A 19,254-nucleotide genomic window follows, 5' to 3' on the forward strand; every position below is an offset into this window, starting at 1 on the left:
CTTCTGAAAGCTCTCCCACCAGGAGCCTGGGAGTGCCCACGTCTGACCCCCAGTCTGATTGGGATGATTTAAGATCACTGCTGCTCTTTGCCACAGTACCATTTAAAACAGCAGTTCCACATTTTAAAAATGAAAAACTTAACATAATAAGAGGCTTTGTGGGGTGGTGAGATCAAAGATGCCCTCTGTCCCCTTCTGACAGGATTTTATTGCTTGGGGTGGAATTCCCTTTTGGGCAGTTTGAGAGTTCCCTTGTAATTTATAATTTTGGAATGGAGAGAGGTGTGTTCTGGGTGCAGAGAGAGGTATGCCCCACAAGCAAGGCTTGAAGGCTGGCCCTCCCTCCGCTCACTGTGTCTTACTTAGCCTACAAGGAGGTACACTTATCCAGATCACCAGAAAAAATGATTATGGACATGTCCATGAGAGACAGTATGTGTTAGGAGAGAGACCTGAGTCGTGTCCTAGACATGTGCTGGCTATGTGACCCTGGGCAGGTCACTTACCAAGTCTTGGCACTAAGTTGCAGAGAAGGTGCTAACCTGTTCTGGGATGAATTACCTCATCTGGGAGTTCTCTGAACTCGAGATGACAGATGTTCGGCTGGATCTGGCCCACAGCCCTCCAGAGTGCTCTGAAGTCATTGGAAAGTATTGAACAACACAAAGAAAAATACAGTAAGACATAGTTAATGTTACCATTTGGTTTTCTAAGTATGTAGCCCAGGGATGCTCACATAAGGGTTAGTGGCCCTTGTTTCTATTTGAGTTTGACACCACTGCTCTAAACCAGTGAAGTCACTAATTGCCTAACCTCTGCTTGGATCCTATCCTGGGCCCTTATACACATGCCAGTAATTCATCACTGTCCTTCACAAATGCTCCAATCCAGCCACACTGGGGCATTAGTGTGGTTGTGGGGGTATCGAGGTGTGTGTTGGACTTCCTGAGGATGAGATCAGGGCATGGTTTATAAAGGAAGACTGGCCCTGAACCAGGCCCTGAACCCACTTGAGAGGGAGGAACATTTTGGGAATCAGTGGATAATGACCACAGGGAGGAGAGATTACTCAGGGCTGGTGGTAAAGGGAGAGACTGAAAGTGCAGCCAGTACTGGCAGGCAGGAGGGAGTGTATCTTAGGCCAGGTGTGAAGTCTGGTGAGGATGGAGGAAGTGAGGTGTCCAATCGTGCCTGCCCCCATCAGGGCCTGGGTGTGCTGTAGCCCTTAGACCCTCCAAAGGCTGAACCAGGAGGCAGGAGGGGTGGAGTGCTGCTGTCTTAGTGATTAGAAGGTAGGAAAACATGGGGGTGGGGGGGGGGGAGAGAGAGAGAGAGAAGGAAGGAGGGAGGGAGAGAAGGAGAGAGAGAGGGAGAGAGAGAGAGGTGTCTGTATTGGGATGTGTGGTTCTGGTACATCTGGAGACTTTAACCAGCAGCTCTTGTTATTCAATGACATGAGAAATGGGAATCTGAGAACCACATTTCTTGGGAAATTTGGTGAGTGAACATGTTACCTTTTCCCCTCTTGTTTCTGAGCTGTAGTTGGTTCCTTCCCTGAGGAGTTGAAGGCCAGTGGTGGAATTGTGTGTCTTGGCCCTTCTTAGATCTGACAGCTGTCGTTCAGTCTGAAGTTCCCGCTGTAGGATCTGGGCTAGGGGCTCATTATGTTTTGGGGCACCATTGTGTATGTAATTGTGGAATCAGCTTCTGTGGTCCTCTTCTCCCACACTGTGTAGACCTTTTCGCCTACCCTTTGCTTGGGCTGTTCATTTCCTCTTCTCTCCTCCCTATATTGATAGTTTTCCTTATGTCAGATGATCTCTGCCTTCCTGGTATAAATTGGTTGTTGATATGTAAACCAACTTCATGAATGAATATGAATGCAAAAATCCTGTACAGCAATATGTTACAAGTGGAATTTATATAATTGATTATATCAGTAATAAAAGGAACAAAAATCATATGATTATATCAATAGACGTAGAAGAAGCTTTTGACAAAGAACAACGCTCATTCCTATTAAAAGCACAGGTAGAAATGGATTTTTCCCTAAAATGGTAAAAAAAACCCATTTATCTAAAATCATCAGCAAGAATTATTTGTAGTGGAGATAAGCTAGAAACCTTCCCAGTACGATCAACTGGGAAACAAGGAAACAATCACCAACGTTATTCAATATTGTTTTGGAAGTTCTATCAGTAGCAATAAGAGAAGAAAAAGAAATGGAAGGAATCAGAATGTGCTATGAAGTAATAAAATAATTTTTTTTACAGATGATATGATAATTTTGGAAAATCCTAAAGACTCAATTAAAAAGTTAGCTGAAGCAATAATTTTAGCAAAGTAGCAAGATGTAAAATCCACGTAAATCATCAGCATTCCTACGCATCACCAACAAGACTCTGCAAGAAGAGATAGTAAGAGATATCCCGTTTAAGTTGCTGTAGACCGTATAAAATGTCGTACACCTGCCAAAACAAATCCAGGAACTGTATGAAAAGAAATTGTAAAAAACTTTATACAAATAAAATCAGATTTAAATAATTGGAAATATTGTTTATGGGTAGGCAGGGCCAGTATAATACAAGTGACAAATTTACCTCAAACATATTTATTCAATGCCATCCCAGTTAAATTACTAAAAAATTATTTAACTGAGTTAGAAAAATTAATAACAAAATTCACTTGGAAGCGCAAAAGATCAAGAATATCACAAGAACTCATGAAAAAATGTAACGGAAGGAGGTTTAGCAGTGTGAGATTTTAATTCTAAGACAATGATTATTGACACTCTCTGTACTGCCTAAGAAATAGAAAGGTGGACAGATAAGCAGTGATTAGTAACCTTGTGTTTTACAAATGTAAAAACAAGTTTTGGGGATAAGAATTCATTATTTGGTAAAAATTGTTGAGAAAGCTGGAGAGCAGTCTGGCAGAAACTGGGTGTAGACCAGTATCTTACACCATTTACCAAAATAAGGTCAAAAGGGATACATGACTTAAAGAGAGATATTACAAGAAAAGTAGAAGAACACGAAACATATTACCTGTTAGACTTATGGATAGGTGAGCAGTTTATCAGGGAACAAGAGATAGAGAGCGTTGTGAGGTATAAAGTGGATAGTTTTGATTACGTCAAATTAAAAAGGTTTTGTACAAATAAAACCCACGGAGCCAAGATCAGAAGAAAAGCGTAACATTGGAGAAAAAGATTTGTGGACAGTTTCTCAGATAAAGATCTCATCTCAGATATATAAAGAACTTTGTCAAATCTAGACGAATATGAGTCATTCCCCAGTTGATAAATGGTCGAAGGATATGAACAGTCAGTTTTCTGATGAAGAAATCAAAACTATATATAGTCATGAAAAAATACTCCAAATCATTATTGGTTAGAGAAATGAAAATTAAAACCTTGATATATCATTTTACAATGATTGGATTTGCTAAAGTGATTAAAAAGGAAAGTGACATGCTGGAGAGGATGTGGAAAAATTGGGACACTAGTTCACTGTTGGTGAAACTGAACTGTTGCAATCGTTTTGGAGAATGATCTGAAATTATGCCCAAAGTGTTATAAAGCTATGTGTCCCCTTTGACCCAGCAACACCACTGTCAGGCCTGTTTCCCGAGGCCATAAAGGAGAAAGAAAAGAATCTATATGTTCCAGCATATTTATAGCAGCTCTCTTTGTGGTGGCGGAGAACTGGATATTGCGGGAATGCCCAGCAGTGGGGGAGTGGCTAAATAAGTTGTAAGTGATTGTGGTGGAATACTGCTATGCTAGAAGAAATGATGAGCTCCATGATCTTAGAAGAACATGGAAAGACTTGCATGGAATAATGAGCGAAATGAGCAGGACCAAGAGGACATCTCAGACAGTCCTGTTTTAAGGCAACTTTGAGCAGATACGTCATTTTGACTTATAAATACCCAAATTCACTACAAAGGACATGTGAAGGAAGATGCTATTGGCGCCCAGAGAAAGAACCAATAGATAGATGTATAGAGTGGTTTTACATACCTACACATATTTGTGTCTAATGGTAGCCTTCTCTAGGGAGGTGGGGTGGGGGTGGGGTGGGGAGTCGAGGAGAAAGTATAAAAAATGCACAGCAGAGAATAAAAGACGTAGAAAGAAGCGTAGAAAGAGCAGCTTTGGAAGTGACGTGCTTATCTCGTTTTTCAAAAGTAAACATGTAAATTTATGGTTTATAGTGAATCCTCTTTTTAGGCTGTACTGTGCTTGTGGTAATGTTCTTTTATTTTGTCTTTATGTATTTAAATTTAAAGATGAATAAAAAGTAAAAAAAAAAGCAAGCCAACGTATCAAACATTTTTAAAAAGTAAGGAATAGGGTTGTTTGGAGGAGGGTTTGGTGGAAAGAGAATGGGCCCTCCAGCTGGAGGCGATGTGAATTTGGAGAGTTCCCAGAGTCATCAGCATAGAGCTGACAGAATCAGTGGGAGTGGATGAGATGACTGAGAGAGAGAGAATGTGAATGAATGAATGAATGAAGAAGCGGACCCAGGACAGAGCCCCTTTCTTAGGGTGTGTGTTCATTCTTCATTGCTGAAGAAGACCATGCCATCAGAGAAATGATGACATGACTTGCACTTGACTTTGTTTTAAGTGAGGGAGGGCTGTGCAGGTCACTAGCCTCACTTCTCCTCCAGAGTCATATCTGAGTCCAGTGACCAGATATTCATCAGGATGGCTGGAGATGACCCAGGATGAGGCAGTTGGGGTTAAGTGACTTGTCCAAGGTCACACAGCTAGTGAGTGTCAAGTGTCTGAGGTGAGATTTGAACTCAGGTCCTCCTGACTCCTGCACTGGTGCTCTATCCACTGCACCCCCTAGCTGCCCCCCTTTTCTTAGTAACCTTTCGTTGTTGATGTTCAGTCCTTTCAGTCATGTCTGACTCTTCATGTCCCCATGGCGGGGGGTTTTCTTGGCCAAGATACTGGGTGGGGGGGCTTGCCATTTCCTTCTCCAGCTCGTTTGACAGATGAAGTGTGAAGTGACACAGTTAGTAAGTATCTGAGGCCATATTTAAACTCAGATGAGTCTTTCTGACCATGCTCTGTGCGCTGTGGTGCCCCCAACTGCTCTTTAGAATCCCTAGCTTCCATCACAGTCCAGCTGTAACGCTACCATTTGCAAGAGGGGCCTTTTCTGCCCCCTCCCATTCCCAGTCGGTGCTTCCCCATCCCAAGTGATTTTGTTTTTACTTGGCCATGTGACTGTTGTTCTGTCCCAATGGAAGGGAAGGTCCTTGAGGGCGGGGCCTGTTTTGTTTCATCTTCATCCTTGCAGCACATAGCTTAGTGTTTGACCGGTGGTAAGTGCCCAGAATACTTTCTGAAATAGGGTCAGGCATTTCACCTTCATTCCCTTTTCTACTTCCCTATATGTTTTTGATTATGCTAATCTGGAGAGAATGTTCCCTAAGTGTTACGCTGTGGGTTGTGCAGGGGCCAGCTTCAGATTGGTTCATCTCATACATTCATGCCCGATGTTGAAGGTCACCCCTGGGGATTCTCAAGAAGCTGCCTTTGGAAAGGGGTGTGTCCTCAGATCCTGCATCAACTTGTGGCCCTTATTCTCTGTTTCCTGGCATGAGGAAGCTGCCATTTTTCTTCAGCAGCATGGCTCCTTTTGGGCCCAGTTCCTAAATACACCATCTTTTTGCATGGAATGATTTGATTTTATTTTAGTTGTAGTGATGATGCTTTGGGTCCAGAGGGCTGGTAGCCATAATGGATTTCTGATTGCTTAAGTAAGAGAGATTTACGAAACAGGAAGGGGGACTGTCTCAAAAATGGATTGTTTTTTCCTCGTTGAGCCTTGCAGTTGATGGAAATTTAAATTATGTACTTTCGAAATTCACTCTAGAATGTTAGGTTAAGACAAGCATAATCCCCATGACGTAGGGTTTTACTGAGAGATAACTGTGTTTTTGTGTGTACAACCTGTGCTGCTGTTTGCACATTTATCCGTGATAGGAGTGAAATCTCTAGTGTAGTCTGTGTTCAGTCATGGTGATGAAAGTTTCAGAATAACTTCTTTTTGTGTCATTGCTACCGGCTAGCTACTAAGCAAACTCTGTGGTTGTCAATGGTATTCTGTTCCCTGAGTGTTGCTTCTTGGGAAATTGTTGGGTGCCCAAGGAGAGGGTGTTGAGGGGCTGCTGCATTTCCCTGGCAGCCTCTCTCCTTGCCACACCAGCTGTTTCCCTTGAATCTTAAAAGATGAATCTGTTTTCATTGAAATGATTATGTCTGTAAGCTCAACTTGTAAAAGCCACTGTGTTTCTCAGTGTGCATTTGGCATTTCCCTAGGTGGCTTGGCAGAGCCTGGGGAACACTTCAGGTTTTGCTGCCTCCCTCCATCACTAAGCACACATTGAGTGCTTACTGTGTGCCATATGCTGGAGACACATGGGGCTAGGATTGAGCCGGGGCCTGTGATTTTATCAGTGTTTCTGATACTGATGCCAGTGAGCCCTATCTCTGCAGTGGCAGGCTTTGGAATGTCTAGGGCACATAGAGGCCAGAAGTCACCCAGCTAGGGTGCCTTGGACCCAGGCCTGCAGATTCTGTCTGGGCAGTGCATCATACAGCTTGTCCCTGGGGAATACCCAGAAAGGCCCTGATCTGGGCTTTTGTGAGTGAGGGCACCAGACAGCTTCTCTCTGGGACAGCCAGCTGATTGCTCTCCCCAAGTCAAACTTCTCATCACCTGCATTGTGTCCTTGTGCTTCTCTGGTGTCTAGACATGTGCCTGGGCACACCTGTTTCTTCTGGATTAAATCCAGCATTTCAGAGGGGTTTCTTGCTGAAGGAGCAGCTATTACTGATTGTCTGCTCTCATTCAAGGACTCAAGCAAGTGATTCCTTTGTTCATATAAATGGCTTTCTTTGGGGCAGGAATGTAAAATACAGTTTCTGTGTTCCTTATTACCAAAATTAGGATAATACTTGAAAGACGCTTTATTAGAATATTGATAGCCCTCTTGGGAGTCTAGTGATGAATCTGAGCCCCGCCCCCAATTAGTCAGTAATGTCTTTTGTCAGTCCCAGCATGGTGCCTGGAGTTCAAAGGTTTTCATAACAAAATTTTGGAAAAGTGTGTGCGTTGCTCTGCCAGTGTGGTGCCCATCCCCTGCTCTGCCAGTGTGACCATTCCCATCCAGCGCTTTCCTCAGAATCTCTGCTCCGATTTCTCTTGGTCGGTAATTCTCTTGCTTAAACTAGTTTCTTTAGTCTTTGCCCATACGCTTGTGAAGGACTTTAGATTGTTTGAAATGCAAATTAACAACCCATAATGGCAGGAATCCCAGTAGAGCTGATCACATTTTTTTAAGCCAGTTATTTCTTTATTGAAAGAGGCTGCAAGATCCAGCCAGTGTCACCAGAAACAGCAGCGGCCTTAGGTCTCATTTCTTTTCTGATGCGTTCCAGGTGTGTGAATGAGTTGTCAATCCCACCGGAATGTTTCTCAGGCCCTTGCCCCTCTCAGTGAAGTTTTCTTCACAACTCTGATATCAGCACTTCTTAGCTTCTCTTTGGAATGGACCAGAGGCTTGGAAATGCCTTCTCCGTGGTGTTTGATTTGACACACAGTGGCAGCACATGTCCGTTTGTCATCGTTACTCGTCCGCCAGCCTCTGATTAGGGGGTGGTGTCTGAAGAATTCTCCTTTCTGTGGTCAGCTCCTCCTCTGCTTGTGTGTGTTGGGGGTGGGGTGGGTGGGGAGAAGGCAGTTGCCCTTTTCCTACAGACTTCTACCAAGAGTTCAAAGGGGGATCCAAACCAAAACCATTTGTGTTTCTGACCACACCCACCCTCGCCTGAGAGATGACAACTCTCCTTTTATTTTGAACCCTCGCTCTTGGTTCCCTCTTTGCTGTTCCTTCTGATGGTCTGGTCCCTCCTCTTCCCTTTCACCCAGATCACAGTTATCAGGGATGATGATCAGTGTGCTGCACAGTATACAGCTCCCACTTCTGCACCCAGATGAATTCTAATACTGGACCAGTGAAAGGCTGTGGGCACAGCTTTTCTGTGGACATCCAGCTTTGTCACCGTCACTTGCTGTTATGTACCCTCAGCCATTTATTGTAAGAACTTCTGGAATGTGGCTAAATTGTTGCTTTAAAATGTTAGTCAAGTAGACACGTAGGCCCAAAATATTTGAGTAGTGGCAGTAAAGTTGATCCTCAGGCCATATAATCTTACATAAATAGTCAGGAACTCCCCTAGGCAGAACCAGTGGCCATTTATAGCTAACTAAAGTGTATTTTTAAAAAGCCCTTCTTCACCCGTCCACCTGGATTAGAGACTTTGCCTTTGTGTCTTATAAGTGAGGAGTTTTTGAAGTTTTGAGTGTCTGCCCATCCTGGCTGTTTCCTGAGTAGTTAGTGGGTTTTCAGTGGCATTTGAAATCATTGAGTCCACTTTCAGTGCCTTAGGTCTCTGAGTGCCTGAGTGGCTGAGGCTAGCCCTCTGGGTGTGATCGAATGGATCCATTTATTCCATCAGAGAGAGTGAGACTGGATGGCCTATCTGTACTTCGAGTCTTCTTGGCTTGGGCCTGTGAGAGCTTGGGGCTCTCTTGGTGGTCTTGGGGAGCTTGGTTCCCTCCATGCTTCAGGGAGGCATCAGCCTGAAGCATTCAAGGATGGGAGGTGGTTACTTAATGTCTTCAGAGAGTGGCTAGCCATACATAACTTATTTTCATTTTACTATATACACTAATACTATCTCAGCAATAGGAATGAAATGGCTTAAGAAGCCAGTATGATGTCTTAATAATGGCTAGCATTTACATAGTGCAGCCCAGTTCGCAGAGTGCTTTGTAGAGATTCTCTTTTACCCTTGCAACAGCCTTGGGGGAGGTAGATACTGTCATTGTCTGTTTTATATATGAGAAAACGGAGGCAAACAGAAGGTAAGTGACCTGCCCAGGGTCACCCAGCTAAGCTAGTAAGTGTCTGAGGTCACACTAGAAGTCAGACCTTCCTGCCTCCAAGCCCAGCCCTTTCAGCAGTGTATAGTCTGTGTGTGATGGTGAAGTGCACTCTGAGGTGCTCTGGGTGGTTTTCAGGAGGTCAGGATTTCCTTTGTGGAATCAGTGGGTCAAATTAGACACTGTTTAGACTAAAGAGAAGCGTATTCCCCGTTAAGACCAGCAGGTGTTGATTTTATTTGGTTGAAGTCCTGCCGTCTATTTTGGAAGAGACGGCCTTCGTTTCCTTTATTTATTTATTTTCCAGTTTCTTAGATCACCTTGTTTTTTCCAGGGAACAGCCCGTTAAGTAGTTAGCAGTAGCTCCTGGAGTGAATTTCTCATCCTTCTTTGCCTGGCTGTCACGCACTTTGTCTTGTGTAGAATCTTTGCGTGACCTTCCGGCCCCAACATGTCTGATGTTGTGGCCTGACGTAGCATCACTAATTATTGTCATGGCAACAGTGAAGAGGTCTGAAACTGTTCTTTGTTAGATGTATTGAGGCCCTAAGCAGATCAAGTGTCAGAAATTTAACTGCCCACTTTAAAGCTCCTGGCACGTAGTAGGCTCTTCGTGTCCTAGTGATTATGAACACCTGTAGGTGATTATCCAAATCTCATTCCCTCCCCCCTACTCCCACTTACTTATTTCTGTCCTCCTCAATCCCAGCCAACCCAGAATTCCAAGCAGACACCACCCACCCCTTCTGCTATGCCGTCTGGAATGCCTGTTCTATGGACAACAAACTTAGCTTCATCTTAAATCTTTTCTGCTCTCACTCCTTCCATCATCTAATTATTACTGCAACCTGGCTCCCTCTATGATGTAGTCTTCCTGGCCATCCTTTCCATTACTGGCTGTACCTTTGCTCACTCTCCTTAGCTCACTCGTTGAGGGGGGAGAACACTCCTTGCTTCCCATTGCCATTTCCAGGTCTTTCTCCAACTTCATTTCTCAGGAACCTTTCCTCCACTGAGATTCATGCAGTTCATCTCCACCACCCACTCAAAATTCTGCTTGCTATCATCACTCTCCTTCCTTTTTCAATGAGTTTAGTACCTGGCTCATGCTTTTTTTCTCTCCTCCCCAACTCCTGTCTTCCTCAAACTCCCTAACCACCAAATTCTTCAACCTACCTGTTTCTCATGAGCTCCTCTTTCACTCAACCTCAGACATACACAAAGATGGTCATACCCTTAATCTTTCTTCCATCGCTCCATGTTCAAGAATTTAACCTATTGGTTTTCCATCTCTCCCTTTATTTATAGAACCTTCTTCTTTGTGGCTTCACTGTGACCTACAATCCCTTGACCCCTCAATTCTCTCCTAGGCCATTTCTCCTGCACTAACCACTTGCTCTTGTTTTCCCCATCTTGACTCCTTGGTGAACCAGTTCAGTGCCACACTGTCCTTGTCCTCTCTCCAATCCCTTGCCCCCTTATCTTACTGCCAGTTATTCCCAGTCAAGCCTCAGTGTTGGATCACCCTAACCATTGAGGGATCCATGTGTGCTGCTGAAAGAAGGTAGAGAAAATCACACAACCATAGTTACGACTGGGTCCACTACAGATTTGTGTTACCCAACCTCCACTGGGTCCTTATTGCTGCTAGGCAATCTTACTGCGCTGCCCTTTCTATAATGGCTCTTCATGGTTCCCTGTCCCTTCACTCTCTCAGCTGAGAACCTTGTCTCATTTTACAGAAAAAAGGGAGACCATTCACCTTGAGCTTCCTTTTCTTGTCTATCACTCAGGTGTCTTCTGCCATTTTCTCCTTCACTCCTCTCCCATGATGAGGTGGCCTTATTCCTACCAAGGCCAACTCTTCTACCTGCACAAGGAATACCATTCCATCCTGTCTTCTTCAACAAATTACCCCTTTCCCAGAACCCCACCTCATCACTTATTTTCAATCTGTTCCTCTCTGTTGACTCTTTCCCTACTGCCTACAAATATGCCCATGTCTCTCTCGTCCTGAAAAAACTCTCACTTGATCCTTCCATTCTTTCTATATTGTATTTCTCTTTGTATCCTTTGTAGCTAAACTGCTCAAAAAAGCTGTTTACAATTGGTGCCTCCTTTTTCTTTCCTCTTACTCTCTGAACCTCTCACAGTATGGCTTCCAACCTCATCATTCCATCAAAATGCGCTCTCTCCAAAGTTACTGAGAATCTCTTAGTTGCCAAATCCTCCTTCTTTTCTCAATCCTCCTTGATTCTCTGTACCCTTTGATACTGTTGGACATCTCCTCCTTCATACCCTCTTCTCTCTAGGTTTTCAGAACACTGCCCTTACCACCACCCTTGTTCTCCTCCTACCTCTTTGTCCACTCCTCCCCTGTCTCTTTTTCTGGATACTCCTCCGGATCATAGTCTCTAACTGTAGGTGTCCCTCAGGGTCCTATTCTGGAACCTCTTTTTCTCCCTCTATACTACTTCACTTGGTGAACTCATTAGCAACTGTGGATTTAATTACCATCTCTAGGCTGATGATTCTCACCTCTCTCTTTCCTGCTTTAACCTGTCAGCTGACCTCCAGTCTTGCATCCCCAACTGCCTTTCAGACATCTTGAACTGGATGCCCAGTAGATATTTGAAACTCAAAATGTCCAAAACTAAACTCATTATATGCCCCCCCAACCCTGCTCCCTTCCTAGCTTCCCAATTATTTTTGAGGGCAACACTCCTCTCAGTTCCTCAGGCTCCCAACTTCGGAGTCATCTTGAACTCCCAATTTTCTCTTACACCTTAGATCCAATATGATGCCAAGGTCTGTTGATTTCACTTCTGCAGCATTTCTTGTTCATCATGCCCCTGTCTCTCCTCTGAATCTGCCCTCACCCTGGTGTAGACCCTCATCTTGTCACACCTGGACCATTGTAATATCTACTGGGGGGGGGGGGTTGCCTGCCTCAAGTTTCATTTGGCTCCAGTCCACCCTTGCAAGTTCTACCCAGAAGACTCCAAGTATAGACAGGCCACCAACTCCACTTCTCTCTGATAAAGTAGTATCAGTTCCCCTAACCTGGGGGATCACTCCCAGAAGTTTGACTGTGACCATTCACAAAGACCATCTTTTGAGGCATTGCATGTGGTGCTGGGAGAAGAAGCCACTACATTAGTGTAGTTACATGCCAAAGAGGTCTTCCTAAAGCGCAGGTCTGACATATCATTGTCATCGTCATCGTCGTCATCATCATCATCACAACTGACATTTCTGTAGCACCCACAATGTACTGGGCTAAGCACTTTGCAGTTTCCTCATTTTAACTTACAATAGTCCTGGGGAGGTTGAAGAAACTGAGGCAGATGGAATGTCTGAAGCCGGATTTGAATAGAGGTCTTCCTGACATCAGGCCAGGCACTCTATCCATTCTGCCACCTGACTCCCACTGCACTAATAAACTTGTTTGAAAAGCTGAGATCATAAGTCGTTAGTTCTACCTGAGAGCTAAGGGCATTGTACCTCCATACCCATGTCACCGCCCTCCCCTTGCCCTGTTCGTATTTAGCAATACTGGATTCTAAGATAAGATTTTTCCAATCTTTATTTCATAAGGATTTTCTCTCCCAGAGTTAAAAAAAAAAAATTGCTTATCTTCCCATGACCCCCTTTCATTTCTTCCTTCCTTCTTTCCTTCCTTCCTTCCTTCCTTTCTTCTTTCCTTCCTTCCTTCCCTCCTTCCCTCCTTCCCTCCCTCCCTCCTTCCCCCCTTCCTTCCTTCCTTCCTTCCTTCCTTCCTTCCATCTCTCGTTCTGTAACTCCACTTAACCCTGCTTGCCTCAGTTTCCTCATCTTTAAAATGAGCTGGAGAAGGAAAAGGTCAGCCACTTCAGTATCTCTTCCAAGAAAACCCCAGAAGGACCCATGAAGAGTTAGTCACACTGAAAACAACTAAACATCAACAACAGAATGTGCCAGATGTGCCCTGGAAGGTAAATTGTTGGTGGAAATGGTCGCACAAATTTCACTGAAATATTTTCCATTGAGCACAACCTGGAGTTCAGGGCATTCAGCACTGTCAGGCAAAGAGCTGCCTCACTGCTCCTTTAAAACTGGGGGTCAGATGGCTGCTGGAGGGCCCCAGGCCTCCCACCAGCTGCTGCTGTGCCCCAGGAATACCCAATAGAATGGGACAAGTTGACCAGTATGGCTGCCTGGACTCCACTGTCTGGATGGCCAGAAGATATCTGATTGGGCTCACTGCTCTACAGCAGATAAGACTATTATTGTTTACTTCTGGGCATAGCTGTGGGCGTTCTGGAGGTCTTTTTCTCTGAAGAGTTCAAACATCGTGAGGAGAGAACTTTGACTCGTATTAGGCCTGGTTGGCTGGAAGTTCTGGGAGCCCGTCCATCCTGTAGGTTTCCTTTTTGGTTGAGGTAACCATGAGTCTGGTGAATGAGTAAGGCAGCAGGCTAGGCCTGCTTGGGGCATTATTTGGCTGCTGTGGATCCTGACATGCCTTCAGCAGAGAGAGCCCCAGTATGCTCCCTGGTTACTTTTTAAACTTGGGTGCCACCCCTTGGGAAACTCCTTGGGCCACCGTCTTTATGCTTCGTTGTTTTTTTTCTTAGTGTTTTACACAGTGTAAGATGACAGCTTTGCCCTCCCTCCTCCCTCCTGCCTCAGAGTCCTTCTTTTCAAGTGGCTGCTCAAGCATGATCTTCTGTTGGAAACCTTTCCTGATTTTCCACCCACCCTCCGCTTCCCCTGCCACAACTTCTCATTTCCTTCTTACCTATTCTGAATTTATTTTGTACATAGGTGTACACACACATATCGTCTCCTCCAAGAGAATATAAGTGCCTGGTGAATGAGGGTCGTTTCCCTGTTGGCATTTGTCCCCTTAGTCCTGGCATACTGAATTTCAGAATACGTGCCCATTAATGTTGATTGATATAGGAGGTACTCAGGAGATAGGGAATGTCATCCAGGGCCTGGGATTTTAGTTAAACCAGATTTCTGCACTTCCCAACTGAGCTGTTAAAATAGGAAAATAGTAAGTAGGAAAATAAAATAGTATTGTTGTCTTCATTAAACTGTTTCAGAGATGTAACTGTTTAAGGAAGGTCTACTTTAATCAAATTATGTGTCCCCTTAATTTACTGTAGATTGGTTCTCTTGTTTATATTTCCATTCTAGCTGTTCTATATCAAGCCATAGATGGAGGATACCTCTAGACTAATATGAACGCTGAATAGTTTTCCTTCTGACTCATTTGAAATAAGGCAATTCCACAATAACTAGAGAAATATTTTGGTTGCTCAATTCACAACTAAATATAACTTGTAATCACAACTGCAATAGTGAAATAGTTTGTTGTGCTGAAGATGTAAATAATGCCTGGCCATGTTCGTTTTCCATTGCTGTATTGAAATGCTCTAATATCTAATTGGGGGGAGGAGACAGAAGCACCGCCAACCAAAGAAACAAAGTTGGGAGGCACACAGTTTCTATCTTACGTGGTGGCGGCAGAATAGAGACAGAAATTGAAAGACTAGAGAAAATTCTCAAGTGTCTCCTTGCCTTATGCCAATAAGACCAACAGTTTAGATGAAGTGAAATTGTCCCAACAAAACCCAGCAAGAAGATATTGAAAGAGAAATTTCATTCCAAATAACCATAGAATGTGTAAAATATTTGAGAATCTGCCTACCACAGTACATGCAGGCGTTCTACGAATGCAGCTATTCACACATCGTTTACACAAATACAGACACACCTAAATAATTATAGAGATAGTAATTATAAAAAAGAGATATTAGGTATTCGTGGTTAGGATGAGCCAATGTCATAAAAATGGCAACGACACCTAATTTATGTATTCAGTGTCCCAGCAATCATGCTGCCAAAAAAATTACTTTATGGAGGTAGAAAGAAATGAAATTCATCTAAACAAAAGGTCAGGAATCTCAAGAAAGATAATGAAAAAATAGTAGGAAGGAAAAGGATTTGGTAGGACCGGTTCACAAAGTGTACTATAAAACAGTAATGAAAATGATTTCCTACTTGTTTAAAAAAAAAAAAAAGTGGACCAGTGGAACCTTATCTACATGACATGCAGCAGCAAACAAAGCTGGTAACCTAATGTCAAAGACGCCAGTTCCTTGGAGTTACAGCTCTATTCGCTGTTTGGCAAAAACTGCCAGGAAAACTGGAAACCAGTCTGATGGAAATTAGATTTAGACCAGTACGTTCTACCATCGTATGCCAAGATAAATTCCCAGTGGATAAACAACGGGTACAAAAGTCGTCATGTCATAAACAGATTCTAGGAGCAAGTCAGTCACCTGTCAAATTTATGAATAAGGTGAGAGTTCATGATCAAACAAGAGAGATAACCACAGAAGATAAAATGCACATTTTTCATTCCATAAAATAAAATCTTTTTGCACAAATAAAACTATTATAGCTCAGATTAGAAGGGAAACAATTCCCTGGGGGGAGAATCAGTAAGCTGAAGATGGGTGACTCTGGTGATGAGGACTCGGTGCATGAATGAGTCTGCTTGATCATAGCAGGCAGATTTCATGCATCACAGCAACCCAAACAACTCTTCATCTGTTGGCCAACCTTTTTCTGCAGCTCTGTCTGATTTGGAGGGAACATGGGACCCCCAGTACCCCTGGTGCAGCCGCTCCCCCCCCCCCCCCCCCAGAGCTTTTTGGTTTGTCTTTTGTCTTGCCCCTTTGGATTGTGAGATCTTTGAGGGCGGGAACTGACTTTCTTATTTGCATTGCTAGTGTTGAACCCAGTACCTGGACTTGACTTGAATGATATGATGGAGTCAAAGGCATACTGGGTCAGGAGGCCTCTCTGCATTGGCCTCATTCTGCCATCTGCTTGCCTGATCCTGAAGAAATCGGGGCATTGGAGTAAGATGATGTGGGCTCAGATGTCTGTGTGACCTTGAAATGTCACTTAGCCTGTAAACCGGGAGCTTTAGGACCTCTAAAGTCCTTTTGGCCTCAGTTTCCTCCTGTACAGAATGGACAGGTCAGACTAGATCACCTCCAGAGTTCTTAGAATTTATTTTTCACATTTCTCCTTTTTGGTCTGGACCTATGATTTCAGTGGCGTGGGGACCACTGAGTGTAGATCTCCCTCCAGGTACTCAGGTCTGCATTCTTTGTAATTTTCTGGACTTAGCAGGTTTCCCAGGTCACCCCATGCTGTCTTCTGGACTCTGGTCCTTCTCCTTCCCGGTCCCCCCCCCCCATTCACAAGCACATGCCTCCTGTGTAGTTGCAGTTTTTCTGGCTGAATGCTTAAAGGCAGATTTTACTCCTAAATAGCCCTGATTGTTTATTTTGTTTTTGCAGCAGACAGGCCAAAATCTCAGCAAGTGAGATCTTCCAATTCAATAAGACGAACCTCTTCTTTGGATACCATAACAGGACCTTACCTCACAGGGCAGTGGCCCCGGGACCCCCACGTCCACTCCCCGTCGTGCATGAAAGACAAAGCGACTCAGGTAACGTGGGAAGTAGGCTCTGCTGCTCTAAGGGTTGGCTTGTGGTATGACACTTTTTAAAGTAACTTGGGCAGAAACCATTCTAGTATAGCCCAAAGTAAGGAGACCAGACTCCTTAACTGGAATGGCAGTGGCAGTGTGCCTGGTGACAGGGTTCAGATTTGGCTTCATTTAATCCGTGACTGAAATGAATGGATGAAACAGCATCAGGTCAGCACTGTCTGGGAGCACAGGTGGGAGAGGTGACAGCTACTTCCTTCCCTTCCTCCCTTCCCCTTGATCACCTCCTCCCTTCCCCCCCTTCCACTCTTCCCCCTCCTCTCCCCTCCCTTCCCCTCCTGCCATGTAGTGAGAGCATAATACATTAGCCCAAAAGCTGGAGCTGGGCCTGTTTGCCCAGGTTCCTTTGGCAGGTCTGGCCTTTTATTGAATGTCATCCAGCCCAGGAAAGTTTCTGAAAGGTATTGTCTTGTTTGTGTGTGTGATGGTGAAAATGTCACAGAGCTTCCATAGCCTAGAGAGCCTCTGACCATGTGACCATGCAGAATTTCCTGTTGCTCCTCCTCCGGACCTTTTCCATGCCTTTTCCCCATTGTCCATCTTGGGGTTCAGAGCTCTTCTCCCAATTTAGAAGATGTATACGTGCTTAGACCCCGTGATACACCCACCAAACTTGTCCCCCAAAGAAGCTACAGAGAGCCAAAAGACCTTGACACAGAGATAGCATGACTCTTTGTGGCGGCCAAAGGTTTGGCACAGAGTGTGTCTTCCCCTTGGGGAGCAAGTGGTGGTAGCTGAGAGCAGTGGGCAGCGATGCAGGGGATGGTCTTAGAGGATACTTGGAAGGCCTGTGGAAGAGCCAGGTGGACATTGACAGTGATGCTGTAGAGAACCCTGATGGATGCAGGGATTGAGCAGGAGTTCAGAAGGATGAAGATGGAGTAGGCCACTCCCCTCCTGGCAGGCGATTACCTGGAAGTGCAAGAAGAGACCAACACTGTGGACGTGGTCCTTGTGGGGATTTGCTTGGCTGGATTGTGCAGCTGTGTGTTGAGGACTGTTAATTTGCCAATGGAGGGGGTTGGGGGAAAAGCATTCTTTAAGCTGTGGCTCCACAAAAACTACCTCATTTGCTTGGCTCTTCACCACAACCTTGGGAGGTAGGTGCTTTCAGTCCCATTTTACAGTTGAGGAAACAGAGGCAGAGGTTAAGAGCCTTGCCCAGGGTCACACAGCTAGGAAGACTATGAGGCTGGATTTGAACTCAGGTCTTCCTGACTTTGGGCTTCCCGCTCTGGATACTGCCCTGCCCAGAAACCTTTCTGACACTTAGCTGCCTCAGTGGGAGTAGAAGGGCAGCTAGGTAAATAAATACGTAGGTAAATAAATAGACAAACAGACTAACAAATGAATGAATGTATGAAACTGGCAGATGGCAGGAAGCTGGGAGGGCATTGAACTCATTGGATGGTAGAGTCAAGAGCTTCTACACCGTTCTTCCTCTTCACGTCTCCTGTGCATTCCTCCACTCTTCAGAAAAAGCTGTATTCAGTGACGTGCAGCTGTGAAACGTCATCACCAGAAGAGTGTTGGTGTTAAATATGCAGGCCTTGTTTGAAAGAGAAACTGGGAGTCACTCAGAGACTTGTGTCATTTCCTAAAGGCCAGCCTCCCTTTAGAGGTGTCCATCCAGGGCACATGTGCTGGTGAACCTGAGCACTTGGTGGTTCTGGACAGTTATCTGCTTGATGTGTCCCAAGCAGACATCATGTAGTAGTGAGAACGTGCATTTTATAGGCACTGTTATTGTTCCCCCTTTACAGATAAAGAAACTTGAGGTCAAAGTCTCCGCCAGTTAACACCTAAGGGAAATTCAGATTTCAGCCAAACTCCTTTCAAGCTCAGTGCCATGTCTGCTGGCATCTTGGGGGTGCCAGCGTGCACCGTCAGGGAGACTTAGCTTTGTGTGTTCAAATCTGACTTCAGACACTTCCTAGCTGGGTGACCCTGAGCAAGACACTTCACCCTGGTGACCTCAGTTCCTCATCTGTAAAATGAACAAGCCAGCAACCATATCTACTCTGCTACCCTGTGCTGTATTCCCAAGGCTTATTTCACTAAACCTAGTAAGGTTTGCAAACACGACCATCTGTAGGGAATACTCCCTCAATTAGACTCTCCTAGACATCCCTGTGAGTGGCAGATGCTTCTGGCCAGTAGATAATTACACTTTCCCTGTCCCTCTAGCTTGGTATTCATAATTGGAGGGTCATAAAAATATAACTACAGCTTTTGAGGAGATTTGTATGATTTTGAGATCTATACAGGACACATTATTGGAATAGAGCCTTTAGGAAGTATTGTACTCTACCAAATCAAATGCTTTTTAAAAAAAGCCAAGCACAGTAAGATAATATGTTGTTCATATTTTTAGTTATTGTTTGATGGTGAAGACAGGTAGACCTTTGTAAAAAACACTGGAGAAAATCTGCCCATTTCTCTTTTTCTTACCTTCATCAAGGATGCTGCTAATACAAGAGGAGATTATTCTCAGAGATTTTTATAGAGATGGAAACAGAGGCATAGTTGGAGTTGGGTGGGTGGACATTGGTGTTTTCTGACCCTTGTTTTGGTGAGAGTCCGTCCCTGGCCTCCTGTGCACAGATTTCTCTCCATCTCTAGTTTTCTTTAGTGTCATTTCTGTATCACTGTTTCTCTGACAGGGATAGGGTCTCCGTTGTCACTGACAAGTAACAAGTTGGTTATA

At 44.4% G+C, this 19,254-nt stretch overlaps 1 protein-coding gene across 5 annotated transcripts in view; it reads left to right on the top strand.

Moving 5' to 3' along the window:
• Positions 1 to 19,254, top strand: part of GLCCI1 (glucocorticoid induced 1) — a 61,091-nt gene that overhangs the window by 7,315 nt on the left and 34,522 nt on the right. For 4 of the 5 annotated variants that reach the window (XM_072650781.1, XM_072650782.1, XM_072650785.1 and 1 more), the window contains exon 2: positions 16,336 to 16,487. In XM_072650781.1, coding sequence (XP_072506882.1) covers positions 16,336 to 16,487 — 152 coding nt within the window. The remainder of the gene's footprint in view (positions 1 to 16,335; positions 16,488 to 19,254) is intronic. The other variant, XM_072650784.1, reaches the window with a different exon arrangement.

Source organism: Notamacropus eugenii, chromosome 3, assembly GCF_028372415.1.
Source record: "Notamacropus eugenii isolate mMacEug1 chromosome 3, mMacEug1.pri_v2, whole genome shotgun sequence".
Lineage (NCBI taxonomy): Eukaryota > Metazoa > Chordata > Mammalia > Diprotodontia > Macropodidae > Notamacropus > Notamacropus eugenii.